General features: G+C 56.2%; 1 protein-coding gene across 5 annotated transcripts in view; it reads right to left on the reverse strand.

Moving 5' to 3' along the window:
* Positions 1 to 23,452, reverse strand: part of KCNN1 (potassium calcium-activated channel subfamily N member 1) — a 28,184-nt gene extending 4,732 nt beyond the window's left edge. For 3 of the 5 annotated variants that reach the window (XM_044253922.1, XM_044253924.1, XM_044253925.1), the window contains exons 1-7: positions 13,453 to 13,897; positions 12,643 to 12,738; positions 9,461 to 9,879; positions 9,093 to 9,101; positions 6,671 to 6,812; positions 3,769 to 3,879; positions 3,048 to 3,175 (exon numbers count right to left, since the gene is read on the reverse strand). In XM_044253922.1, coding sequence (XP_044109857.1) covers positions 3,048 to 3,175; positions 3,769 to 3,879; positions 6,671 to 6,812; positions 9,093 to 9,101; positions 9,461 to 9,879; positions 12,643 to 12,738; positions 13,453 to 13,860 — 1,313 coding nt within the window. In that variant the 5' untranslated portion in view covers positions 13,861 to 13,897. Of the gene's footprint in view, positions 1 to 3,047; positions 3,176 to 3,768; positions 3,880 to 6,670; positions 6,813 to 9,092; positions 9,102 to 9,460; positions 9,880 to 12,642; positions 12,739 to 13,452; positions 13,942 to 23,431 lie in introns of those variants that run through there. The other 2 variants (XM_044253926.1, XM_044253923.1) reach the window with 2 other exon arrangements.
* Positions 23,453 to 24,018: the final 566 nt, after the last annotated feature.

Consider the following 24,018-nt stretch of genomic DNA (forward strand, 5'->3'; position numbering starts at 1 on the left):
CCAGAAGCCAAGGGCGCCCTGAGGCTGTCAGAAGCTAGGAAGAAGGCCTGGGACAGATCTTCCCCTAGCGCCTTCAGAAGGAAAATGGCCTTGCCAACGCTTTGGTTTTGGACTTCTGGCCTCTAGAACCATGAGATTATAAATACTGTTGTTTTGGGGCACCTGGGTGGCTTGGTTGGTTAAGCGCCTGCCTTTGGATCAGGTCATGATCCCAGGGTCCTGGGATCGAGTACCACATCGGGCTCCTTGCTCAGCCGGTAGCCCACTTCTCCCTCTGCCTCTGCCTGCCGCTCTGCCTGCTTGTGCTCTCTCTCTCTGAAGAATAAATAAATAAAATCTTAAAAATTAAAAAAAAAACCCTTAAAATAAATAGATGGATAGATAGATAAATCTATAAATAAGAGTGGGACAGTCGCACCCTAGAACAAAGGGACACAAAGGTAACTCATAGAGCAGGTGCCTTCTTCCCCAGACCTGGATCTCCTCAATTCCCATCCTCCCACTTTCCTCCAACAATCTTCTGGAACATTCCTTGGGACAAAGCCCAGGGCAGAGCCATGTCTGTGTCCCCCATGCCTAGCACACCAGCTGGCATAGGAAATGCTGGTATGATAAGCAAATGAACGTATAGAGGGCAGTATCAATGCTAGCTCCCATGTTTAGAAAATACTGGACGGCAGGTAGACATGGTTGAGTCCCCAGCTGTGTTTGATCTATATGTTATCACTGGAGGAAAGATACATTAATTACCACTGCCTCCACTTTAGAGATAAGAGAACGAAGCTTGGAATAACACAGTCACTTGCCCAGGTCCCCACAATTAGGTGGCAGATAGCAGATGGGGCCCCAGTGGTCGGTAAACCTGTAGGAGGGTCAACAAAGAGGGGTCTCTGTCCTCCAGGGCCTTGGGGTCTTGTGAGGAGGTAGGACTGAGACCTGGACACAGTGAGGTTGAGTAAATGTGGGACCAGCTCCTCTCCCCACTTTTTAGATGATGGTGGGAGCAGACACAGGGGTGGGGGTGGGTGGGTGTGGCTACCATGTACCCAGGGACTATGCCAGGCATTCCTGCCTATCATCCCATTTAGATCTCCCTGCAGTCTTGTGAAGTAGAGACCGTTATCATTCAAAAGCAATCTAGTTATAACAGTAAACACAACAAATGTAAATGGACTAAACTCTGGAGCTAAAAGATAGTTAAAAGCCCCAGGAAACTTTGGGGACAATGGACCTACTTTTTATCTTGACTGTGGCAATTATTTGATGGGTATATACACTGATCAAACTTTTTTTTTTAAAGATTTAATTATTTGTCAGAGAGAGAGAGAGCAAGAGCTCACACAAGCAGAGGGAGCAGCAGACAAAGGGAGAAAAGGAGGCTCCCCGCTGACCGAGGAGCCCAATGAGGGACTTGATCCCAGGACCAACCCTGGGATCGTGACCTGAGCCAAGGGCAGACGCTTAACCGACTGAACTACTCAGGCACCCTATGTCCCATACATCCTATATGTGGCTACTAAGCACTTGAAATGTGGCTGGTCAGAATAAAAATGGACTATAAATATACAATACACAATAGACTTTGAAGATTTAGTGTCAAAAGCTTTCTAAAATAGCTCATTGGGACGCCTGGGTGGCTCAGTTGGTTAAGCAGCTGCCTTCGGCTCAGGTCATGATCCCAGGGTCCTGGGATCGAGTCCCACATCAGGCTCCTTCCTCGGCAGGGAGCCTGCTTCTCCCTCTGACTCTTCCTGCCTCTCTGTCTGCCTGTGCTCACTCGCTCTCTCTCCCTCTGTCTCTGACAAATAAATAAATAAAATTCTTTAAAAAAATAAAATAAAATAAAATAGCTCATTATTGAGTTTTACATTAATCATATTAAAATAATGTTGCATATATTAAATGAATATATTAGAATTTATGTCACTTGTTTTCTTTTACTTTTTTTAAATGTGGCTACTAGGAAACTTAAAATTACACAGTGGTTTACATGATAGTTCTAGCAGACAGTGATTGGCATATTAGAGCCTAGCCCAGGCCAAATCTGGCCAGCTGCCTATTTGGGAAAAATAAAGTTTTATTAGATCATGGCCCACCCATTCCTCTTTACTGCATTCCTGCTACAACAGAGAGTAAAGTAGTTGTGATAGACTGTCTGGTCCACAGAGCCTCAAATATTTACTCTCTGGCCCTACAGATAACATTTGCCAACTCCAGCTGTACACTGGACTCACTGGAGGGACTTAAACTTAAGCCTAGGGTACCTCCCAGACTCCACTGTAACCGGTGTTGGGTGCAGCCTATAGAATTTTTATATTTTATTTTATTTTATTTTTTGCCTGTAGGATTTTTAAAACCCTGTGGGTGCAAGCAGCCAAGGATAAGAACTACTTGACTAAATAATTCTCAATACAAAGGGACAACAGAGAAAATCAAATAATTTCTAATTACCCCACATGAGCACATGGATCAGGACACAAAGTTAATTCTGAGCTTCCTGGCAGCCAAAGCAAAAAAGGGAAATTGCTTAGTATCTAAAAGGTAAAATAATTTTGGCTCTTCTGGAGAATAAAATATGCTTCTTGCCATTTATGTTGGGTGGGTTGACTGACTTTTCTTTTTTTATTATTTTATTTGAGAGAGAGAGAGAGTATGTGCACAATTGGGGGAAGGGCAGAGGAATAAGCAGACTCCCCATTGAACAGGGAGGCCGATGTGGAGCTTGACCCCAGGCCCCCGAGATCATGACCTGAGCTGAAGGCAGACGCCTGATCAACTGAGCCAGCCAGGTGCCCCTGGGTTGCCTGACTTATCAAAGGTGATCACCCTAGACAAGTGGTGGGCCCATCACTGCCTCCTTCTGACCATCCACCATCCCACCCAGCACAAAGGCTTCAAACCCCAGCCAACTGACCACCCGGAATGGGAGGGGCCATGACAAGGCCACGCTAGCTGTCTGGCCTGGCCCATAGCCTCCTCCCAAGAACCACAGCTGCCTCTGCACCAGGTGGACACAGAAACGTGAGCGGGAAAGGTGCTGGACTTACTGATGGATGGCTTGGAGGAACTTACGCTGGTGTTTCCGAACCCGGGCTTGGTCTGGCTTCTTCACCAGCCTGGTGTGTTTGTAGATGAGCCACGTCTCCCTGAGAACGTTAGCAGCGGCATTTTTTACCTGGGGCCAGAAAAAGAACAGTTCCTCAAGGTAGGCACAAAATTGTAGAAGGTTCTGGGAACTTCCAGAAGCTGCCAGAAACTCTTAGAAATTCCTGGAAATGCCCCTCTGGGGTCCTGGGCCTATAAAGTGAGGCCATGTTTACCCATCCACATCTGCGCTCTGTGGGTGTGTGTGTGTGCACATTTATATCATTCGGCATGGGCCAGACCTGTTCTATACACCTTTCAAATGTTAAATCAGTGTATCTGCACATGCTGGCATCTCTCTCTTTAAACATGGGGAAACTGAGGCACAGAGAGCTAACCTACCAAAGTCTGACAGCTTATAGATGGTACCTAGCTGCCCCGGCCCCAAAAGGCTTGCTTCTTGCTTGTGGTTCAGGGTGGGGTGAGGCCTGGGCACACAGGTGGACACCCAGGACCACTGCCATGTCTCCGTGCGCGGCTCATGAACATTTGCACGGGCAGCAGAGCACGAGGCAGTGCAGTGGCCTGTGGGCACATGGACATGCCCGCTGTGTACAGAGGTAAGGCGGGGAGGGTCTGCCCTTGATAACTGGGAGAGGAAGTGGCTGCGATGGACGTCTTTACCCGCTTGGTGAGCTGAGTGTCCATCATGAAGTTGTGCACGTGTTTCTCTGCCTTGGTGAGCTCCAGTTTCCGGGCCACCACGGCCACCACGAGCGCTGTGCAGCCAGCCCCCTGCATGCGGAGGGTGGGGAACACATCAGTGTGCTGCCTCAGGTAGGTCCCAGGCCACACCCTCCCTCCTCCAGAAAGCCTGCCCTGATTCCTACCTCACCTTTCCCCTCCAAGCCCACAGTGTTGGCAGATCCCACTGCCAACACTCAATCAGTGTTGAGGTCCCTGATTCCGAGTCCCACTGGCTTAGTATCAGTTGAATGTCTTATTTGATTTCCAAAGGCCCTGGGAGGTAAGCCCACTCTTATCCCCATGGAGCAGAGGGGGAAACTGAGGCTCAGAGATAAGAAAGGGAGATGGAAAGGGACGATCTGCAGGTGAATTCAACACTGGTGACCATGGAGGAGGGAGGATTTGGAAGCATTTCCATCCAGGCTTTGGGGTCTGGGTGCTGGGGACAGAGACCCAGAGGATAGGGGTCACGGGAGGGGTCAGCTGGCAGGGTGCGAAGGCAGTGTGAGGAAAGAGGGGGGGCATCTGCAGGTAGGAAGAAGCAAAGTGGGGGTCCCTGGAGGTGGGGAATGGGAGGGGAGGATGCCTCCCCAGTGGCAGACTCCCTGCTTGATGCAACCACATTCCCCAGGATACCCTGAATGGCAGCCAAACTCGTGGCTAGTGGAAAAGGTCAGAGCGGTCCCAAGAGAAAGGAGAGGGCTGACAGGGGGAGGGAGGCTGCACGAAGTTAACATGGGAGGGAGGGGAAGGGTGTGCCACCCAGGAGTGGGAGCTGCGGAGCCTAGGACACCCAGGAGGGGTCATCAAGCCCCAGAAGTGCCCAAGGCAGGTGGCAGGAGCAAGCAAGGGCTGGTGGTCCCCATCTGCACTGAAGAGAAGTTCCTGGTGCCTTACCTGCCCGCTGCTTCCTCCTGAGGCTGCTGCCTCTAAGAAGGAAGGAAGGAGAGTCTGAGCTCAGCCCTTGGGACTTGGTGGGTGGTGGGGAGCCTAAGAGGTCCGGGCTATAGTTCAGTTTTTCTTCTGGATGGAAGGAAATACTTAAGGGGAGGGGGAGGACAAGGGCCAGGGACACTACTGCACGGTCCTGGGCAGGTCCAGATGGCCATATGCTCAGCCTGGGTTGGATGGGCACAAGGTCACCCTGTGAGAAAACCCTGTCACGGGTTCCTGGAGTTCCATCTTGGAAAAAGCCCGGCCCACGGGGGCAAAGAAACGTGCTGGAAACCTCCACGTGGGGTCCTGCGAATGAGCCCCGTGTTGGGCTCCACGCTCTACCCTTTCCCTCTGCTCTCCTTCCCCTCCCTGCTTGTGCTCTCCCTCTCCCTCAAAGAAAGCAAGCCTGGGACCGACCCCAGCACGACTGTTCGTGCGTGCACCAGGCGCACCAGGGAGCAAGCTCCGGGCCACACACGGAACTCATGTTCTGACAGGAGCCAGGTCCCAGAGAACGGAACTCAGCTTTTCCGTTTTGTCTTGGGCTTTTGGGTTTGACCTCACATTACCCGACTACTTATCTTTATTCATTTGCAAATTTCATTTGCTTGTCGTCAGGGGTTGGACTGCAACCGGGCTTTAGTCTTTTCCCCTCCCCGCTCTTGTAAAATAACATAAGCAAATCGCGTGAAGCCATTTCACAAGACAGGGGCCATATCAGCTTGGCCAGAAGGGAGGCTCCTGTGGGGGTGGGGGCAGGAAGAGGATATGGACCCCCAGCTTTTGCCCAAACAGCTTAGAGGGGATGAGGGGTGAAGAGAAGACAGAGCCACGGGCCTCGGGAGACAGTGATCACTGGGCACAGTCTACAAGCCACGAAATGGGATGGGCAGAGGCATTGCAAGACAGCCCCCACCCCCGTCTGCAGAGGGGAGGACACTGTCGTGGGGATGGCGTCTTGTTTTTCAAGAACAAATGCATCTCTGCGTGCAGAGATAAGGAAGGAGAGACTCCAAGGACCGGCCTGTGATGGAAGCTGGGCGGGGGGGGGGGGGGGGTGGGGGGGGTGGGGGGTGGGGGGTGGGGACCAGATTAGCGTCTGGCCTGCTGGTGTTCACTGGTTGTCACCAATGAACATGTTATTGACTGTGGGGAGAGGAGTAGAGGACTGTGCATCCAACGAGTCATAATTCAAAACATGGAAAAGCATTTGTGAAGGAGGTAGAAGTTTGGAGAAAAAGGTTCGAGAAGGAAGAGAGGAGCAGGAAGACTGGTGATGGAGTCAGGGAAAGAAGGGGCCGGATGTCAAAGGCTGCCCACACCCATGGATGGCCTTGAGAAGTCTTTGGGGAAGATGGGGAACTGCCAGGGTGCACTGAGTCACAGGAGACAAACTTCACACCACTGGGGTTCAGTGGGGTGCTTGGGATACCCGAATAGTCAGGCAAGGATAGGGAATCGGAGGTGTTGACTGGATGTCCACACTATTCAAGTTTCTAGGCATTTCATGGAAAGGAACAGACTTGAACCTTATAGTGAGTGAAGGTAGGCACTGGTTACAACTGGGGAAACTGAGGCATGGAAGTATCAAGCTCCTAGCCCTGGACGCAAGGGCCATGATTTAAGCAGGCTGCAGAGAATAAAGGGCAAAGAAAACTCTGTTCTCAGTAGACCACAGCATCTAGTGCTGTGTGTATTACAGGAGCTACAGAGCCAGGGCTGGAAGGAGCCAAGAAGAGATGCCCCCAGGAGGCCCAAGGGTGCAGATTCTGAGTGGTGGCAGAGGTAAGGAGGAAGAAGGTGAATGGGTTAGGATGACACAAGAAGGAACTCTGATGCATTATTGTTGGCAATGGGGTGAGCTCCCCACCAGCAGGGGGCATGCAAGGGCCCTCACCCTTACCATGATGCCAGTGAGCAGGCACACGCCCTTCCCGCAGTAGGTGTGAGGCACCATGTCACCATAGCCGATGGAGAGGAAGGTGATGGAGATGAGCCACATGGCCCCCAGAAAGTTGCTGGTCACTTCCTGCTTGTCATGGTACCTGCGAGGAGCCAGGGATAGCCCAGTCAGTCTACACTGGTGTCTCTGCCATCATCATACCCCTGGGGCAGGCAGCATCGGACCACTAGGGCCCTGGGTCCTCCCAGCTGTGTGGGGACCTTGACTGCAAGAAGCTGATTGCTTTGACGGCTCAAAGTAATAAAGGTATCACTTCGAGCAGGGAGGGGGGTGTTTATCAGCCTCCTGAGGGTACCATGGGGCAGAGGGTACCCACACTCTCCTCCCAGCCTCCCTTCCAACCCCCACCCCCGGAGCTACTATCCAGGATGTGTGCCCTCCCCAGCCCCAGTTATGGGGCAGAGTGGGCCAAGGGAGAGTACGTCCGCACGTGTCCACATGTGTCCACACTGTGCACACAATCCCCGTCCCAAAGACAGACACACAGACAGACGCAGACACAGGTGGCCACGGGCACCAGAAGCAGCAGGGAGTGGAGGCGAGGATTCAGGTCAGACACCGGGAAGAACTTCCCCAGCCAGCAAGCCCCCATGTTGGGAAGAGGACCATGTTTTTTTTGGGGGGGGGGGCAAGGGACATGGTTTTGTCCCTGGTCAGAGCTAACACTGTGAACCTGGTCCTGTGGGCTATAAACAAGTTCTACCCATGGTCAGCCTAGGCTGGGGGTCTGCGGGGTTGGTCAAGGGTTCTGCTCTAGCCCAGCCCCTAGCCTGCACAGCCCTTCCAGCTAGGACGCTTTCCAGGCGACCCACTCCTTCCCAGACTTCAGGCCCTGAGGGGGGTATTCAAGGTCAGAGGTCAACTGAGGTGGCACAAAGGGGGGTGGGCCTCTTCTGTGGACAGGGATAGGACAGGGGAAGCTGGGGGCAGGGGCTGGAAATGGGGAGGTGACAGAGGCCCCAAACGGGGATGGAAGGGATGGAGAACTTCCCAGCAGGACTGATGTTTGGGACTCCCTGCCCAACCCTGGGGGCCGAATGCCACTCCGGGCCCCCCTGCCTGGGCTGCCAGTCTTCTTGCTGGCTGAGGGGGACCTGGGGCTGAACCCCATCTTTCACTGAGGTACCTAAGTCCCAAGTTACCCTGGCCTCTACCTCTCAGTCAACCAGCACCCAACACCCAGGGGCAAGAGGAGAGCGAGGCCCTCTAGTGGTGGGCGGGGGAGCCCTGGGCCTGGCTGGAGCTGTGGTGGGGACTGCGGGATGCCCCAGGACTGCTTAGGACCAGGAAGTGGGGGACATGCGGGAGGCAAGGGGTGGGGTGGGGGGTGGGACAGAGCCACAGGGGCGGAGCGAGGCAGGCGAGGGGGCTTCGAGTAGCATCATAGGGCTCAGAATTTAGGATTTGCTGCCCCCCGGTCCTGCCCCGTTCCCTGCCCCAACCCAGGGAGCCCTGCAATGATCCAGACAGCACCTTGAGGGTGCCCGAGGAGGGGTGCCCCTCTCACTCCCCAGACCACACTCCTGACAGCGTGGGGTATGGTTTGTGTGTACCGGCCTGGCAGTACATTGGGAGTCCAAGGAGACCTTGACAGGTCTTGAGGTGGTAGGCCCCAATGACAATAAGGCCAGGGCCCCCACCGACATGAGCCCCACAACAGTCTGAGGCAGGGGCCATGGAGAAGGGCTTAAAGGGGGAAGGCTGAGGTCCTGGGGGGCAGGTCCAGCCCAGGGATCCCATGGGAAGCCCAGTCCCAGCACCACGTGCCATAGAACCCTCCAGGTCCTTCCCCAGCAAGGCATGAGGTAGAAGAGTCTCCTTCCCAGGCAAGGTGCCCCTGTGCCCTGAGAAGCCCAGGGGGACCCTCCCTTTCCTGAAGCACCTGCGGGTCTCCAGAGCCAACCAGGAATCAGGCCTCAGGAATGTCCGTTTGCCCCAGAGCCTCTGTTTCTTCATCTGGAAACTGGGTTGATGGTCCACACCTTCCAGGGTTGTTCAGAACAAACCCTGGGCAGGGAGAGTTGCCAAAGGCTGGGCCGGTTTTTATTTACCCCAGACCCACTCAGCTCTTGGGAGGAGCTGTCCCAGTCCCCCAGGGTCAGCTGTCCAAACAAAACCCTCCCCAACCTTGGACACAGGACCTCCAGGATGCCCAGGGGATGCAGCCGGAGAGCAGCCTGCCTCCCGCTATCCTTGGCCTTGCTCCAGACTTGCCTGCCCGGGCCCCACTGGGACTCTGGGCTGGTCACAGCCACCCCGCCTCACCTCCCTATGCCCTCCCCGTGCGGCAGCTAATCTTAAATTCCTGGCGGGCAGACGGCAGCAGCTCTGTGCACACAGCTCGGTCAAAGGTAGGACTCACATGTTTTCCCTACAGTCCGGTGGGGCGGGCAGAGGGGAGAAGGAGAGCAGGTTAAATTGGTGATGGTGGTTGTGGGGGGAACAGGCAGAAATGGGGCCATCCGGCTCCGGCTGCCTCCACCGCCCGGGGCCGGAGGTCGGAGGTTGGCTGCTCACTGTGGAGGAGCAGGGAGAAAGCGGATCCCAAGACCCCCCTCCCTCCCAGGAGGAGAGGGCAGGGGTCCCAGAGGAGTATGGGTTGGGGGACAGGCTGAAGTTCTGGGGGGGTGAGGGGCCTGTGCTTGAGGGATGGTCTCTGGGGCCAGGACGTGGGGCGGGGCTGGGGTGGGCCCGGTGGGCGGGGCCGGGGCTGGAGGGGGCGGGGCGTACCTCTCACAAACACGCACGGTCCAGGCAGCGATGATCCAGGAGGAGATGCTGAAGACGAGCAGCACGGTGCCCGGGCAGATGGTCATGAGAGTCTTCATGACGAAGCGTGTGTTGAAGGTGATCTTGTTGAGCGCGCCGATGCTGCGGCTGGAAGCGTCTGTGAATATCTTGCTGTGCAGCAGCATGACGCGGCCCAGCAGGTAGAGGCGCAGGAACATGGGCACAGACAGTAGCACGTCCACATCGGCCTCGGCCGCCGACGGCGCGTACGTGAAGGCCAGCCGCGCGGTCCACGTGAAGCGGTAGTGGCCGGGCACCGGGTGGATGGCGCACACGGCCAGCTCCAGGGAGATGAGGAAGACGCGCTCGCACGTCATGGCGATGCGCCAGTCGTCCGCCCCATTGTCCACCATGAACAGCTGCGGGAGGAGGGCGGGGCGGGCGGTGGTGGGGCTCGACCTCATGCCCATACCCCCTCCAGACCCCAGCCCCAGACCCCCAGCCCGAGACACACACACACCCAGCCCCGCCCCGCGCTTGGCTTTTACAAGAAACTGGCCTTGGAGTGCGAAACTCCCTAGCTGTCCCTAGCTGGCGGGGTTAGCCACAATCCCAATTAAATGTGGGACAGGCGTTCCCGAAAAAGAAAATGCAGGGTTACCGATGACCCAGCAAGCGCGCGCACTCCTAGGTACAGAGGCAAGAGAGAGGAAAACAGGCCTTGGAACAAATCCTGGTATGTGAACAATTGTGCAAAGTGTAAACAGCCCCAGGGTCCGTGTATGAATGAATGTATTACAAAAATGGGGTCCTTTGCTGCAACAGAATGATTCAGCCATCTGGGGGGGTACCTGGGTGGCTCAGTTGGTTAAGGGTCTGACTCGTGATTTCGGTCCAGATCATGATCTCAGGGTGCTGAGATGGAGCCCTGCATCCAGCTCTGTGGGTCTGCTTGAGATTCTCTCTCTCTTCCTCTCCCTCTGCCCCTCCCCCCACTCTCACTTTCAAATGAATAAATACAATTTTTTTTTTAAAGGGGAGGGGTGCCGGGCTGGCTCAGGTCCTGTCCTAGGATCAAGCCCCATGGCAAGCTCCCTGCTCAGCAGGGAGTCTGCTTCTCCCTTTGACACCACCCCCCGGCCTGTTCTCTGTCAAATAAATGTATAAAATCTTAAAAAAAAAAAAGGTGTGTGTCGGGGAAGAGCTCTGATACTTGCTACAATGTGGAAGAACCTCGAAAACATGCTGAATCGAAGAAGGCTGTCACACAAGGTCACCCCCCACAGCCGAAGGGGCAACTAGGCCAACCCAGCGGGCTCAGAAGCTGGAGTGCTGAGCTCAGGAGGGCCATTCTCGAACAAATCTGATGGAATGTAACCCTGCTAGCTCTTTGACTTGCTGAGCACCTGACACCTTCTCTTCTTTCACCTTTCTCTCTTTGGGAATGGGAAAGTCTACCCTATGTCTGCCCCAGCCCCATAATCGGGGAGACAGTGACTTGTCTGGCTCTTGGCTAGAGAAGAAGTATGCCTCAGTCGTACCCGTAAATGATACTTCGGTGAGGCTTGGGACCTGGAGTTGCTCCTGGGATGGAGTAAGACTCTGCCGGCTGTTGGGATGCAGTAAATGGACTCTGCTTGGGAGGGGGACAGGAACTGGAGGGATGGCCCCGCTGGCGGAGTGTTCTAGACTGACTCGAGTCCCCTCAAAATTTGTAATTGAAAGCCCTAAGTCCCATCGTGACTGTATTTGGAGAGAGGGGCTTCAAAGACTGAAGGTTAAATGAGGTCATCTGGGAGGGGCCCTGATCCTACAGGACAGGTTTCCTCATAAGACAAGGGCCACAACCATGGATGCACACACATGGAGAAAGCCATGAGTTCACAGGGAGAAGGCATAGGATAGACATTCCCGTTCCTAAAGGGGGCTTTGTTGTGGCAGCCTGAGCACACTCACAAAGTGTTTCTTTTTTTGTTTTTGTTTTAAAGATTTTGTTTATTTGAGAGCAAGAGAGAGAGCATGCATGTGCACACCCACGAGCAAGGGGAGGGCAGAGGGAGACGGAGGGGGAAAGATGCTCAAGCAGACTCAGCACTGAGCTGAGCACAGAGCCCAGCACCGGCTTGATCTCATGACCCTGAGATCATGGCCTGAGCCAAAACCAAGAGTCAGATGCTTAACCGACTGAGCCAGGACCCGTGGGCTTCATTTTTGAATGGTTGAATCTTACTCCATTGTATGCCCATAAGACATTTTATGTGTCCATCCACCTGTTTTGGGTTATGTCCAGTGTTTGGTTACTGTGAATAGTGGTACACAGGTGTACAACTTCTGTGTGGATGTAGGTTTTCATGTCTCTTTGATGTCATGGAATCGCTGAGTCGCATGGTACCTCTGTGTTTCACTGTATGGGGAATTGACTGTTGTCCCCAGTTGCTGTGCCTTTAGAACTACTTCCTTCCAACTCATGGATCACTGTTCCCTCCACTGGCCCTCTCCACATGCCAGACCCTGGTTGTCTCCAGTGATGTCTGTGGGTGGTGCAACCCAGGCAGGATTTTCCTCTACCTGTCTCCCGCCAAACCATGGCTGCTTGAGGTCAGAGGTCAGAGGCCAGAAGCCAGACTCAGGAGCCAACTCTGATACCCTGTGGCATCCCCCGGCCCTTGTGCCAGCCCCAGGTGGCCTCTGCCTGCTCTGGGCACAGATGCCCAATGTGCCCTGAGCTGGGCTCTCTGGCCCAGTGAGATTTCGATTAACTCCCAAAACAAGAAACAAGAGAACAGACTCTCTGACATCTAATAACCCTTTAAATGCGGGGTCTGATCAAATAGGAACAGAAGCCTGCTGTCGCAAACACTGGTTTCCAAGGCTGCCAAACCTCAGAAGACCCCAGGGCTGGGAAGGTGCTTGCGAGTGCCAGACCCCAGCTCACCTCCTCCTGCTCCCTCACTGTTCTCCCCCCAACTCCTTGCAGCCAATAATCTCTGAAGAGTAAAACATAGGCATTCCAAAGAAATTTGGAGTGATCTAAAGCGTGTGTCTTCACTGAGATCTTTTTTCTTCTTTCTAGAAAGAAGCTATTGGTCTTTTTATGTTTTAGAGGGTTGGGGTCCTGGGTGACTGGTGTTGGTGGGGGCGGGGCACAGGGAGGGGAACGCCAGGGACAGCGGGGCACTGACCTGGATCTCCCGGGCGTGGTACAGGACGACCAGGCCCAGCAGGATGACGGTAGAGAGGCTGATGAGGCATTTGAGTGCAAATGAGTACAGGGACTCCTGGGCAGAGAGAGAGAGAAAGAGAGAGAGAGCAGAGGGCAGGAGGACAAGGATGTTGGGGGGCAGGTGGCCCTCCTGACCCCCACCTGGGCTCTCTATTCAGGAAGCCATGCTTCTGCCCTTACTCCATAGGCCTGAGTTGACAGCAAGGCTGGCCTATACTTCGGAGCTTATAAGGCCTGGCCTTCTAAAGTCCTCGCGTATGGCCATCTATGAGGCCTGGCCTCATGTAGGCACAGGCTGTCACCGTCTCTAAGGCCTGGCCTCCTTCATCTTCTCTGTTTCATCGTTTATAGGCTGGTATGCCGATCTCTCTCTGTCCTCACACAACCTTGGGGGGCACAAGGGGACACAGAGCCAGACTCATAACCCAGCTCAACCACTCTCAGAAGAAGCTCTTTCTGGGCTTTGGGGCCCTGGCCTTCTTCTGGGGCTCTCTTATCCTGGGCCCCGCCTGGGAGCCAGCCCCCCGGCCCCACCTGAAGCCAGGGTGTGGCCTCTTGGTGCAGGGCAAAAGGAATGGGCTGAAACCTAACTTCCCCTTGGGCAGCCCGCCCAGTACTCCCCGCCGCCGGGGCCCCCTCCCCCCAGCACTCTCCACCTACTTCTTCTGTGGCCAATGTGGTCTCTGACCGGTGCCCAGGGAGCGATGGGGGAGCCAGGCAGGCCCAGAAGGGACTTCCCTGGGGTGCCGAGGGGAAGGGCTGTGCCTACCTTGGTGTAGACCCCCCAGGACAGCTCCGTCTCCGTCACCATCACAACAATGCCGAACATGCCGAAGATGAGGGCGTAGTCGCTGAGGCGCTTCCGCTTCTCAAAGAGTGCCCGCCGGTGGCCCAGGCGGTGGCCCACGTTCGGGGTCTTCCCGGAGTCCCTCCTCCTGCCTGCCTCATCCTCTTCATCGTCTTCCTCCTCTTCCTGGTCCTGGGGCTGCCCCCGGGGACTGCCGGGTGAGGGCCGGGCTGGCTCGCTCTTGGCCACCACCACCTGGAGGCTCGGGCCATGTGGGGGCTGGGGGGGGTGGCCAGCCTCGGGCTCCGAAGGATCTCTGCCCTGGGCACCCAGCCCACTGCCCAGCGGCCGCCCCCCGCAGCCATTGTGGCTGTGGCTGTGGCTGTTCATGACTATGTGGGCGCCGGGGTTGGGCTCGCTGTAGGCCGCCCGGGGCCCAGCATGGCTCAGAGACTGGGTGCCCGCGCTGACCTGAGGGGGCATAAGGGACACAGTCATGGCAGGGCCTGGCCAACGGACCAGAGGGCCAGGGGCCACTGCCACCACCCCAGAACATTTTGAGGCTCAGGAAGCCATGAACCCAGAGAGGCCTTCCAGCCCCATAAGCATCCCCATGACCAGATCGTGACAAGCCTGGTCTTGCCTGGGGTCCTTGTATCTGCTGTGGCCTCTTACCAAAACTTTGCCCACTGATTTTCTGTCTCTGGATACCTAGAACAATGCCTAGCACACAGCAGACACTCGGTAAAGACTTCTGAGGGTCTGGAAATGGAATTTGCTGGCAGGTTTGCCTGGGAGGGCTGGAGGCTGTGTAAGTGTGTGGTCCGGAGGTGACTCCAATCCAGGCTTGACTCCTCCTGACCTTCAGGCTCTTGGACAAGTTAATGTCACCCTACTGAGCCTCCATTTCCTTCCCTAGAGCTGTCCAAAAGCCTGAACACACTTCAGTGTGGGGGACATTAGGACGATGGCTGGGGCTACAGGGACACCCTTACCCAGCTCCCTCCTGCCTGGGCGGAAGGAGGTCCGTGATCTACAAAGAGATTCCACGACCAGTGTGGCAACCGAGCATTCAGCTCTAAGGTCCCAGAATGGATTCTGTGGGGCCTTGTGAGATGGGCTCAGCCTGGCCTTGTGTGATCTCAGGTCAACCTCAGTTTCCCCACCAGGCTACCAAGGAGCAGACTCATTACCCTGATATCCTTGCATTCTGCCCTTGGATAGGGCAGTGTCCTCTGGCATCATGTTCAAGGGCAAGAACCTTGATGCCAGTGACACATACATGACAAGGCTGTCTGGAGTCTCGCCTCCGGGGTTACCACTTGCTAGACCCTCCCCCACCTCTCCCCCTCCCACAAGATGGCATTTAGTGAACATCTACTACATGCCAGGCTCTATCCTTCCCCCCAATTTTCTCCTCCATCCTCACAATGCTCCCAAGAAGGGGGTCCTGGAATTTGGCCAGTTTTATAGCTAGAGAAACTGAGGTCCCTATAAAGGGACTATCTCCTTATAGGGTAGATTCTAGACCGGGCTGCCTTGTGAGATTCCCCTGACAAGTGCTGTCTTCTTTGAAAAGGCCAGGCTAGCATGCACTGCAGGGGCCTAGGTACCAGGCCCAGAAGAGAGGGCCGTATGTACAGACGGGATGCCACCCCAGCCCAGAAGCCACACCCTCCGGGAGACAGACACAGAAACTGTCACACCAGGACAGGATGAGACAAGCCATGCTACCAGGAAGGGCACGGGCTACCTTGGCCAGGGCAGGACCACCTCTGTCCCTTGTCTGACACCCCCAAGACAGCATCTGACCCACCCACGACATGTCCCCATATGCTGGTGCCAGCACACAGTAGGAGCACAAGCAACGCTCCTTCCATGGCATGGCAGTGACCTCGTGAGCATCAGAAAGTGTCCCTTCCCTCACCACTCCCAGCCATCCCATCACATCAACCAGGCCAGGGCCACCTGTGGCCTGACGCTTCCACTGATGATGCGTGGCCTCGCACAGGTCTGACGTCTCATGGTTTACACAGGCTAGTCCCCTGCAGGCCCAGCCCTTCCTAGTTTGTAAGGCTGACCTTGGCCCTGATCTCTCGCTCCACCTTCACACACACTCAGGTGCCACTCTCCTCCTGGGCCAGGGCCCCTTCTTGCTACTTGGAGTGCCATTAGCTGTTGGCAGGGCCGCGAGCTTGTCACCAGGACACACGCAGCAATCCCAGACCCTGCTCACACCCGGGGGATGAGGAAACCCCAGGCACCACTCCTACCATCTCTCCTGAGAGCGCAGAAGGTCCTCGCCTGGGGCTCAGGGGCACCGGCAGGAGAGGCAAGTGGCCTGGCAGACAGCGCCTGGAGGGGGTGGGGTGCTGCAAACGACCTTCCGAAACGCACTGATGAAGATGCAGTTTGGGGATGTGACTCAGCCGCCCGACGCACAGGCCAAATTCAGCCGTGTGTCCGCCATGCTCCTCCTTGCCTGGCAGCCTCGTCCTAAGGTGCCCTGGGCAGGGAGGGGTTGCGGGAATGAGTACAGGTGGCCTCTGGGAGGGAGAGAGGCAGCAGGGGGGGGTGGAGCTTCCAGGGCCCACGATGTGAATGTATACCTAGCTCTGATTGTGGCCTTTATTGAGCTCTTTATGAGAATTATCACGTTTAATCCCCATTGCCACTCAGTGAGGTAGGTGGCCATCCTGGTCCCATTTCACAGATGGGAGACAAGGATCAGAGATGTTTAGCACCTTGCCCAAGGTCACAAAGCCAGGAAGGGCAAGAACTAAGTTGGTACCATCTGGGGGCAGTGAGTGGCTAGATCTGCCAAGTTCCCTCTTGCCAAGCCACCATCTGAGAAGGGAGCCAGCTCGGCCCTGCCCTTAACGGGCCACAGAGCTTGGGACACAGGCATGGTGGGTGTCTGACCATACCCATGATCTCAGAGGACACGGAAGGATCGAGAGTCCTGCCTGACTCTCTATAGAAGGGGGCAGCTTCTGCGAGTCTGGGTGGGGACAAGAAACCCCACACTTGCTCAGGTCTGCCTTCCCCTCCCCTACTGCAACTGGGCCTAAAGCTGGGGTCCCAGGGCTCCTTAGAAATTTCCAAAGAGGGGCGCCTGGGTGACTCAGTTGTTAAGTGTCTGCCTTCGGCTCAGGTCATGATCCCAGGGTCCTGGGATCGAAACCTGCTTCGGGCTCACTGCTGGGCGGGATGCCTGCTTCTCCCTCTCCCGCTCCCGTTCCCCTTGCTTGTGTTCCCTCTCCTGCTGTGTCTCTCTCTGTCAAATGAAAAAATAAAATCTTAAAAAGAAAGAAAAAAAGAAAGAAATTCCCAAAGAATCAGGAGCCCCTCTGAAACTCTGGCCAAGGTTGGATGTCTATGGAAGGGTGTATTTTTCTGGGTGAAGGACATGGGTCTGCCAATGGGTTCTAAAACATTAGAAACACCCTACTGGGCCGCATCTGGTTTTGAGGGCCTCTAGAATCACCAAAACCACCTAACGTGTCTGGGGCATGAGACCTCTGTTCACTGAAGGCTGGGATGGAAGGATGAGCCAAGCCCCTGCTTCCACACCATCCCAAGAGATGCTGTGGGAACCTTGTGAGCCACAAAGGGCAGGGGGCACCCAGGAGGACTCAGGAGTGGGAGGAGGTAGGCAGGTGGCAGGGAACAGGAGAGCTAGCTCCTCCAAGGTCTCCCACCCAACAAAATGCAAACTGGCCAGATCCCAAGGGTCCTTGAGTGAGCCCTTTCACAAATGCAGTGGCTGCCTGGGAGGGACCCTGGGGCGTCCTAGCTGGGATGAAGTCACTGCCCTCTCCTCAGGGGCCTTGGTGCCCCCCACAGTGGGTCGGCGGCCAGGATAAAAGTGAGATCTCACTTGGGAAATGCTTAGCATGTGGCCACGGGTACATCTGTGGTGGTGGAACTGCCCAGGGCCACACTCCATCCTTCAGAGCTGGACAAGAAGGTGCCCCCTGCCTGTCAGTCTCCAAGACAGAGCCCCCTTGGGGCAAAATGCCCACTCCACCACTTTTAGGAACTACGGCTCACCCCACCACTTTTAGGAACCAGCACACGGCAGAACCTTCCAGGATGTGTGGGCAAGCTGTGGGGTGTGTGTCCCTGTGGGGACACACCTTGGGTAAGGTCCCCAAGACACCCCACCCAGCAGACTTTGGCCCTAGCACTGCAGGGTGGACAGGATCCACCTGCCCTCCCAGCCCTGAGCTGCCCGGGAGTGGGTACAGTAAGGCACCGACTGCCCAGTTCCCTTGGGCACCCGCCACCCCCATCAACACCAGTCAGAAACCTGCCAGCAGTCAGCAGCGTGCAGTTAGCCTGCCCAGCCTTCCCCATGGCTGCCTCCAACAGCGCCCTCCACTCTGACCCATCAGCATCTCCCGTTTGGCCCCCAGCCTCCAGCACGCACATCTGCAGCCCTCCAGGACAGCCAAGGCAGTGCCCTGTGGGGGTACCTCAACCTCTGTCCAGGGACAGCTGGGCGACCCGGCTCCCTGGCCCCTGTAGGGGCGACCCTGAGGGCAGTACCTAAGGGCCAGTGGTGAGGGTCTCCTCCCTCCCATTCCCAAGTCAGTCCCAGGTTACTGCCTTCACCCCAAGAGCTCTCCCCACCCTATCTATGGAGTTTGGAGACACACTGCTCTACCCTCGCCAAAGTGAATCCAGTACCTTTCCCCTCCGGAGTGGGGGGTCCGTGAGTCTGCACTCACTCAGACAGTGCACATACACATGCATTCCCTCCCTCTCTGCGTCCCTTGGGTTCCAGACCCTAGGGAGACCCTCTGTCCTGGCCCCTGTCCCGAACCGCGCGTCCCCTCTCCGGGACGCGCCTCGCTCCTAGAGCGCTCCGGTCCGTCCCACCCCGTACCTGCAGGGCTCGGCTCCCACGGGCAGAAGAGGCTGGAGGGGAGAGGGTCCCACGCGGCCGCAGACCCTCGCGTGCGTGCCGAGGCCGGGGCCGCGGACGGGGCGGGCAGCAGACGGCGGACGCGGGGCCAGGAGGACGGGCCAGGGGCGGCGGCGGGTGCATCCCCCGCCGCCCTGTCCACGGGCCCGGCCGGGGGCGAGCGCCCGCCCGGGCCGGGAGAGGAGGGGGCGGTGCGACGCGGGCGGAGCCGCCGATTGGTCGAGCCCGGGTTGGTACCGCCCCCGGCGACCCCGCAAGCCCCGCCTACATTTAAAGATCCCACATTCCCGGGAGTCCCCTTCAGCCCCCAGGGCTCAGCGGGTCCTCAAACTCGCTCTCTGGCTGGACGCAATGGAGGGCACCTGACTTAGCGAAGCGACAACTCCCGCCCCCGACAGCTCTCGGTAACTCCTAGAGACCCCCCTTTCCAAAATCGAGTCCCCAAACTCCAGCCAACCCTCGACCCCTCAAATATACGCATTTGCTGAGGGGAGAACTTCGCAAAGAGAGTGGACACCTCCCTCCTGATGTGACCCACTCAGAAGTCCTGCTTGCTGTCTATTGCCAAGTGCAGGGTGCCTAGGACCCTAACGTGGGGGCTTCTAGGAGTTGAGAGGATGCTTGCTAGGGCCATGGGTTCAAGGCCATCTTCTTGGTACTTAGCCCCACCATTTCTAACCCTTACCACCAATACCAGGATGGCAGGCCAGCAGAAGCCTGCTTGTCCAAAACCATGCTCCTTTCTCCTGGCACCTAAGATGTCCTTGGGCGACTCATTTATTCAACTTAATAATGGCTGGAAGGGGCCTTGGGGATGGGGCAGGGGGAGCTCTTTCCTCCTCCTCCCCCAAGCTGCCTAGGCTTTACCCTATCCCTGCCTGGCTGGGGTGACTAAGTCCAGCTCTGACCCCCACCCTCCACCTCTCTCCCAGTCCCCCACTGTTTTCTTCCCAGCTCAGAGCTTGGGACAGGGTCAGGAACATCTGAGTACTCGTCACTACCTGTAGTCCGCTGATCTGTTTCCTCTGTGCTGTCCGGAAAATAGCAGGACTGAATGAGGATGAGCGGATGGCTACCTGGGCAGGGGGGTGGTCTCATAGGCCAGCGATGAGGCTGCGCAGGGCCAGGTGATGGCCCCGGGGTCGGCAGATGAGACTTCTGTTTCTCATCCCAGCCTGTTGGGGACACCTCAAAGAAGGCCTGGCCGTGGAACCCCGGGGACCACTCAATGCCCTGCCATGTCCACAGGGGTGCCAGGATGGGGAACCCTAAATGGATGCATTCTCAAGCCAGGCTCGAGGAACAGCCACGCCTTCTGTAATCCCCATCCGCCCATCCGCGCAGCAGTCCCCCACCCCAGGCCTGCCTGGGCTGCTGGGGGCTCTTTCTAAAGCACGGTCACGTTGGAACCACCCACACCTCCCTCGGGACCTGGCACACATCCTTGTACTGCATTCAGTGCTCCAGCCCCTGCCAGCCTGGGCCTGCCCCTGTGCAGATCCCTGCCCCACAGGAAGCATTCACACCGTGCCCACGGGCCGACTCCAGCCTGCGCAGGCTTCCGTGGAGTGCCTGCAGCATCAGATGCTTTTTAAATTCAAGTCTAACATGGAAACATCCAGATATTTACAAAGGCATGGGCCACGGACCCTGGAGGATCCTCCAGGCCCTCCCCACCCTGAGCAGGCCCTGCAGGCTCTGTACCCATCTTCTCTCTCTGGAAAGATCCCTTTTTCCCCTCGGGGCTCACCTGCCCTAAGGAAACAGGGACACCCATCGAGGAGCTAAACTTAGGATGGTTGACCTGGTGAATGACCACCGTCTACCCAAGTCTGCCCTCCTGCCTGCTTGAACCTCACCCCTCGGAGACAAGGCTGGCCGAGGTGGATAGGGGTCGGGGTGAACGGACGTGGGGCTGTAGGTGGTCACCGCCTGAGATTTCATTGCAGACAGAGCCTTGTATCAGCCCATGGTTGGCTGGGAGAGACCCGAGGAGCCTACCCATGAACTTGCCAGTTGGGATGCCCCCGGTGGGACTCAAACTCCCAGGAAATGGCCTAAAGAACAGGCAGGGGATGGGGTGGTTGTTGATCAGGAAGCACCCTTCCAGGGGCCTGAGGGCTGGGCCATAAGTCTAGGGCAGTGGCCAAAGGTCCAGGTGCAGGAGACCTGGGAGAGCCTCAAAGGGGCTAGGGGACCCATAGCTTGCCTGAGTAGGGATGCACTGGCCACCTACCCCCTCCCCCCAGCTGGCATCCACACAAACCTCAGACCCATCTGGGGCCTGGCAGATGATTGCCCAGGAGGTTGGACCCTGAGTTCCCCCTGAGTGTGGAGATGGCAGGGTGGGCAATATATTCATTCATTCATTCATTCATTCACGTAGCCACTGAGGCCCTTTTCTGAGTCTGGTGCTGGGAAGGCAGAGTCGGAGATAAAAACTTGTCCTTCTTGAAGTTGAATTTCTAGAACTCCTGGAATAACTCTCTCCAAACAAAAGGTCCAGTAGGAATTCTAGATACACAAGTATTAGAAGATGATCCTAATGATCTAATGATCTAATGACTGGAACAGAGGAGGAGACTTTGGGGTGGTCATGGGAGGCCTCCCAGAAGCGGGGAATATTCCAAAGGGGCCAAGGAGTGGGCGCTGGCCCACCCTGCCATCTCCCTAGCCCCTTTGAGGCTCTCCCAGGTCTCCTGCACCTGGACCTTTGGCCACTGCCCTAGACTTATGGCCCAGCCCTCAGGCCCCTGGAAGGGTGCTTCCTGATCAACAACCACCCCATCCCCTGCCTGTTCTTTAGGCCATTTCCTGGGAGTTTGAGTCCCACCGGGGGCATCCCTTCTAGCTGGGAGAGCTAGAAGGGGGCACCAGGTGAAGGGCACTGTGAGGGTCAAGACACTAAGGTGGGACCAAGGAGGGCATGTTTGAGGAAGAGAAGAGACAGCAGTGTGGCCAGAGGGAAGGAGCAAAAGAGAAGGGCCAAGTCAGAGGCCGGCAGGGGTCCCACCTGCAGTTGATGAGCCTCCCCCATCTAGGACCCTAGGGTCCAGTCCACCTAGGACCTCAGAGGGTGACCTTATTTGGAAACTGGGTCTTTGCAGATCCCGTTAAATGAAAGGGCGGTCATACTAGATTAGGGTGGGCCTTAACCCTATGACCAGGGGTCCTCCTAAGAAGGCCACGTGAAGACACACAGACACAGACGCTCACAGACCACCACGTGAAGACAGATGCAGAGATGGGAGTGATGTGGCCAGAAGCCACAGGACACCTGGAGCCCCCAGGAAGGGGAAGACCCAAAAAGAAGATCGTGCCCTAGGGCCTCCAGAGGGAATGTGGCCCTTCCCACCCAGGGATTGCAGGCCCTGGCCTGCAGGACTAGGAGAGAAAGACATTTCTGTTAAGGTTGCAGGCCTTTGCTACATCCCTGGAAAGTCACGTAGCGGTCACAGCCAAGGGCTCCTCCCTCGCTGAGCCTTGGTTCCCTCGGCAGGGTAGTGGGGGCCCTCTGAGGGCAGTGAGCAGGTCTAGGCAGCTAATCTCCCCTCAACCGTGCTAGGTACACAAGCACTCACTAGATGTTCCTAGTGACTGTTGGCCTGATCAGAGCCTGATTGGTTCAAGCACCTTCCTGGCTTCTCTGGCTCCAGTCCAGTCTCTGCGAGTTCCCCCCCAGAGGCATCTTTCCTTGCTAAAATCTCATCATGTTGCTTGTGATTCAGAGTACTCCGTGGCTCCCCGTGGCCCTTGTGGCATCCGTACAATTAGACCCTCAGCACGACTCCAGATGGACACCACCAAAGGCCTACTTGCCCTTCTAGACATCGCTCAAAGAGCAAGAACACCTCCTCCAGGATGCTTTCCCAGATTTCCCAGAGCATGACAAATCTCTCCCTTTTCATAGTTCCTCAGCACTGGGCAGGAACTTGGCCACACACACTCCCTCCTCCAGGCCCACCCAGTTCAGTCCCAGAATCTGCCCATTTCTCTCTCTCCCCGACTCTACACAGTCTCGGCCCAGCCAACTCTACCCAGTTGCCTCCTGGACTCCCCTCTGGCCTTCTGCCACTTCCACTCCTGCCCCAGCATTCCTGGTCTCCACAGTAGTTACAGAGGCTTTTGAAAATCATAAATCAGTCTCTTCCGTGCTCACACACTTTCCTTGGCTCCCCACGGCTCTGCAGTCCACTCTACCTCAGCCTCTACATGCAGACCCCTTTGTCTTCATCTTCCTCCTCTCTTCCTTGCTCATTCTGTTCCAGTTATAGCAGCCTCCTCATCCTCCTCCTTATATAGCAGTTCCTCAAACATGTCGAACTCATTTCTGCCTCAGGACCTTGGCACGTGCTGTTCCTGCTGCCTGGTATGCTGTTCTGCCAGCTCCCACCTGGCTGACTCCTCCTCCTCCAGGTATCAGCTCATGGTCACCTCCCTGGAGGGGCCCCTGTGCCCTGGTCATTCTCTAACACAACATGTGTTTTATTTTCCTCCCAGTACATCTCACAAGGGTTGATCTGGGCCAGCCTCAGTCCCTGCTGCATCGCTAGTGCCCAGTCCAGAGCACACAGTACCTGCTCAGTGTTTGTCCACTGATTACATGCCCATACATATCTAGAAACCTTGCCTCAATTCTCCCCACATCCCCACTGACGGCTCACTGTTGACTCTGAACGTCAGCCAATGTTTGCAGGCGAAAGAAAGGGCGAAGGAGCTGCTCCCTAAAAGGTGTCTTGGGAAGTAAGACCACAGAATCTGGGCAGTGGAGGCTATAGGGGTGGGGGAACCTTCCAACCTGGGGCAAACCAGCCCCCCACCCCAGCTGTCACCCAGCCTCTCTGAGCTGGTTCCCCACCACCAGTGAGGAAAAAACTGACAGTCACTCTCTGGGGGCTCTAGAAGGCATAGTTGTTTTGTTATATGTTGTTTGTATGATGTCAAAGGTTGGCACTTTTTTCTTAGATCACCAGTTTTCCTACCCAGCTCCTGGACCACTCCCCAAAAACACCCAAATCTGGATTTACTCACCCTGGTATGCAGGGGTCTCCCTGATGAGGCACCACCAAAGGGCCTGTCCCCTTTGATCCTGCTGGATTACCACGTGGCTGTGGGGGGGCTGAGCTGCCTTTCTTCTCCCCTCAACCTGTAAGGACCAGACACGGGGTGTGGGGTAGAGGCAGGGCCCCAGGACGGTGGGGGTGCATATAGCCCCTCACAGCAATAGTCTTTACAATAGATCTCTCTTCTGACTAGCTGAATTACCTTATAAGTTTTAGGGAAACAAGATCAGTGGTGTTGTTTGGCCAGTGGGGCCTTGTTTCTGGGCCCAGGCCCCTCAAAGAGGCCCTGCTCATATTTCCACCCATACCAGGCACCCTCCCTGGAAGCCTCACTTCCTTCCACAGGATGCCACTGCGCACTAAACGCTCTATCTGCCTTTCCCCATACCGTTCCCTGCCCTGCCCCCAGTTCTCCCCACTCCCCAGTTCATTCAGCACAGGGAGATCTAGATGGATGAGGCTGGGACGGGCTGGTGTGAGGATGAAGGAGACAGGGAACCCTGACTTGACCAGCTGTATTCTTGGCCACCCCCAAATCCTCACCCAGTCTGTAGC

The sequence above is a fragment of the Neovison vison genome, chromosome 6, assembly GCF_020171115.1.
Source record: "Neovison vison isolate M4711 chromosome 6, ASM_NN_V1, whole genome shotgun sequence".
Lineage (NCBI taxonomy): Eukaryota > Metazoa > Chordata > Mammalia > Carnivora > Mustelidae > Neogale > Neogale vison.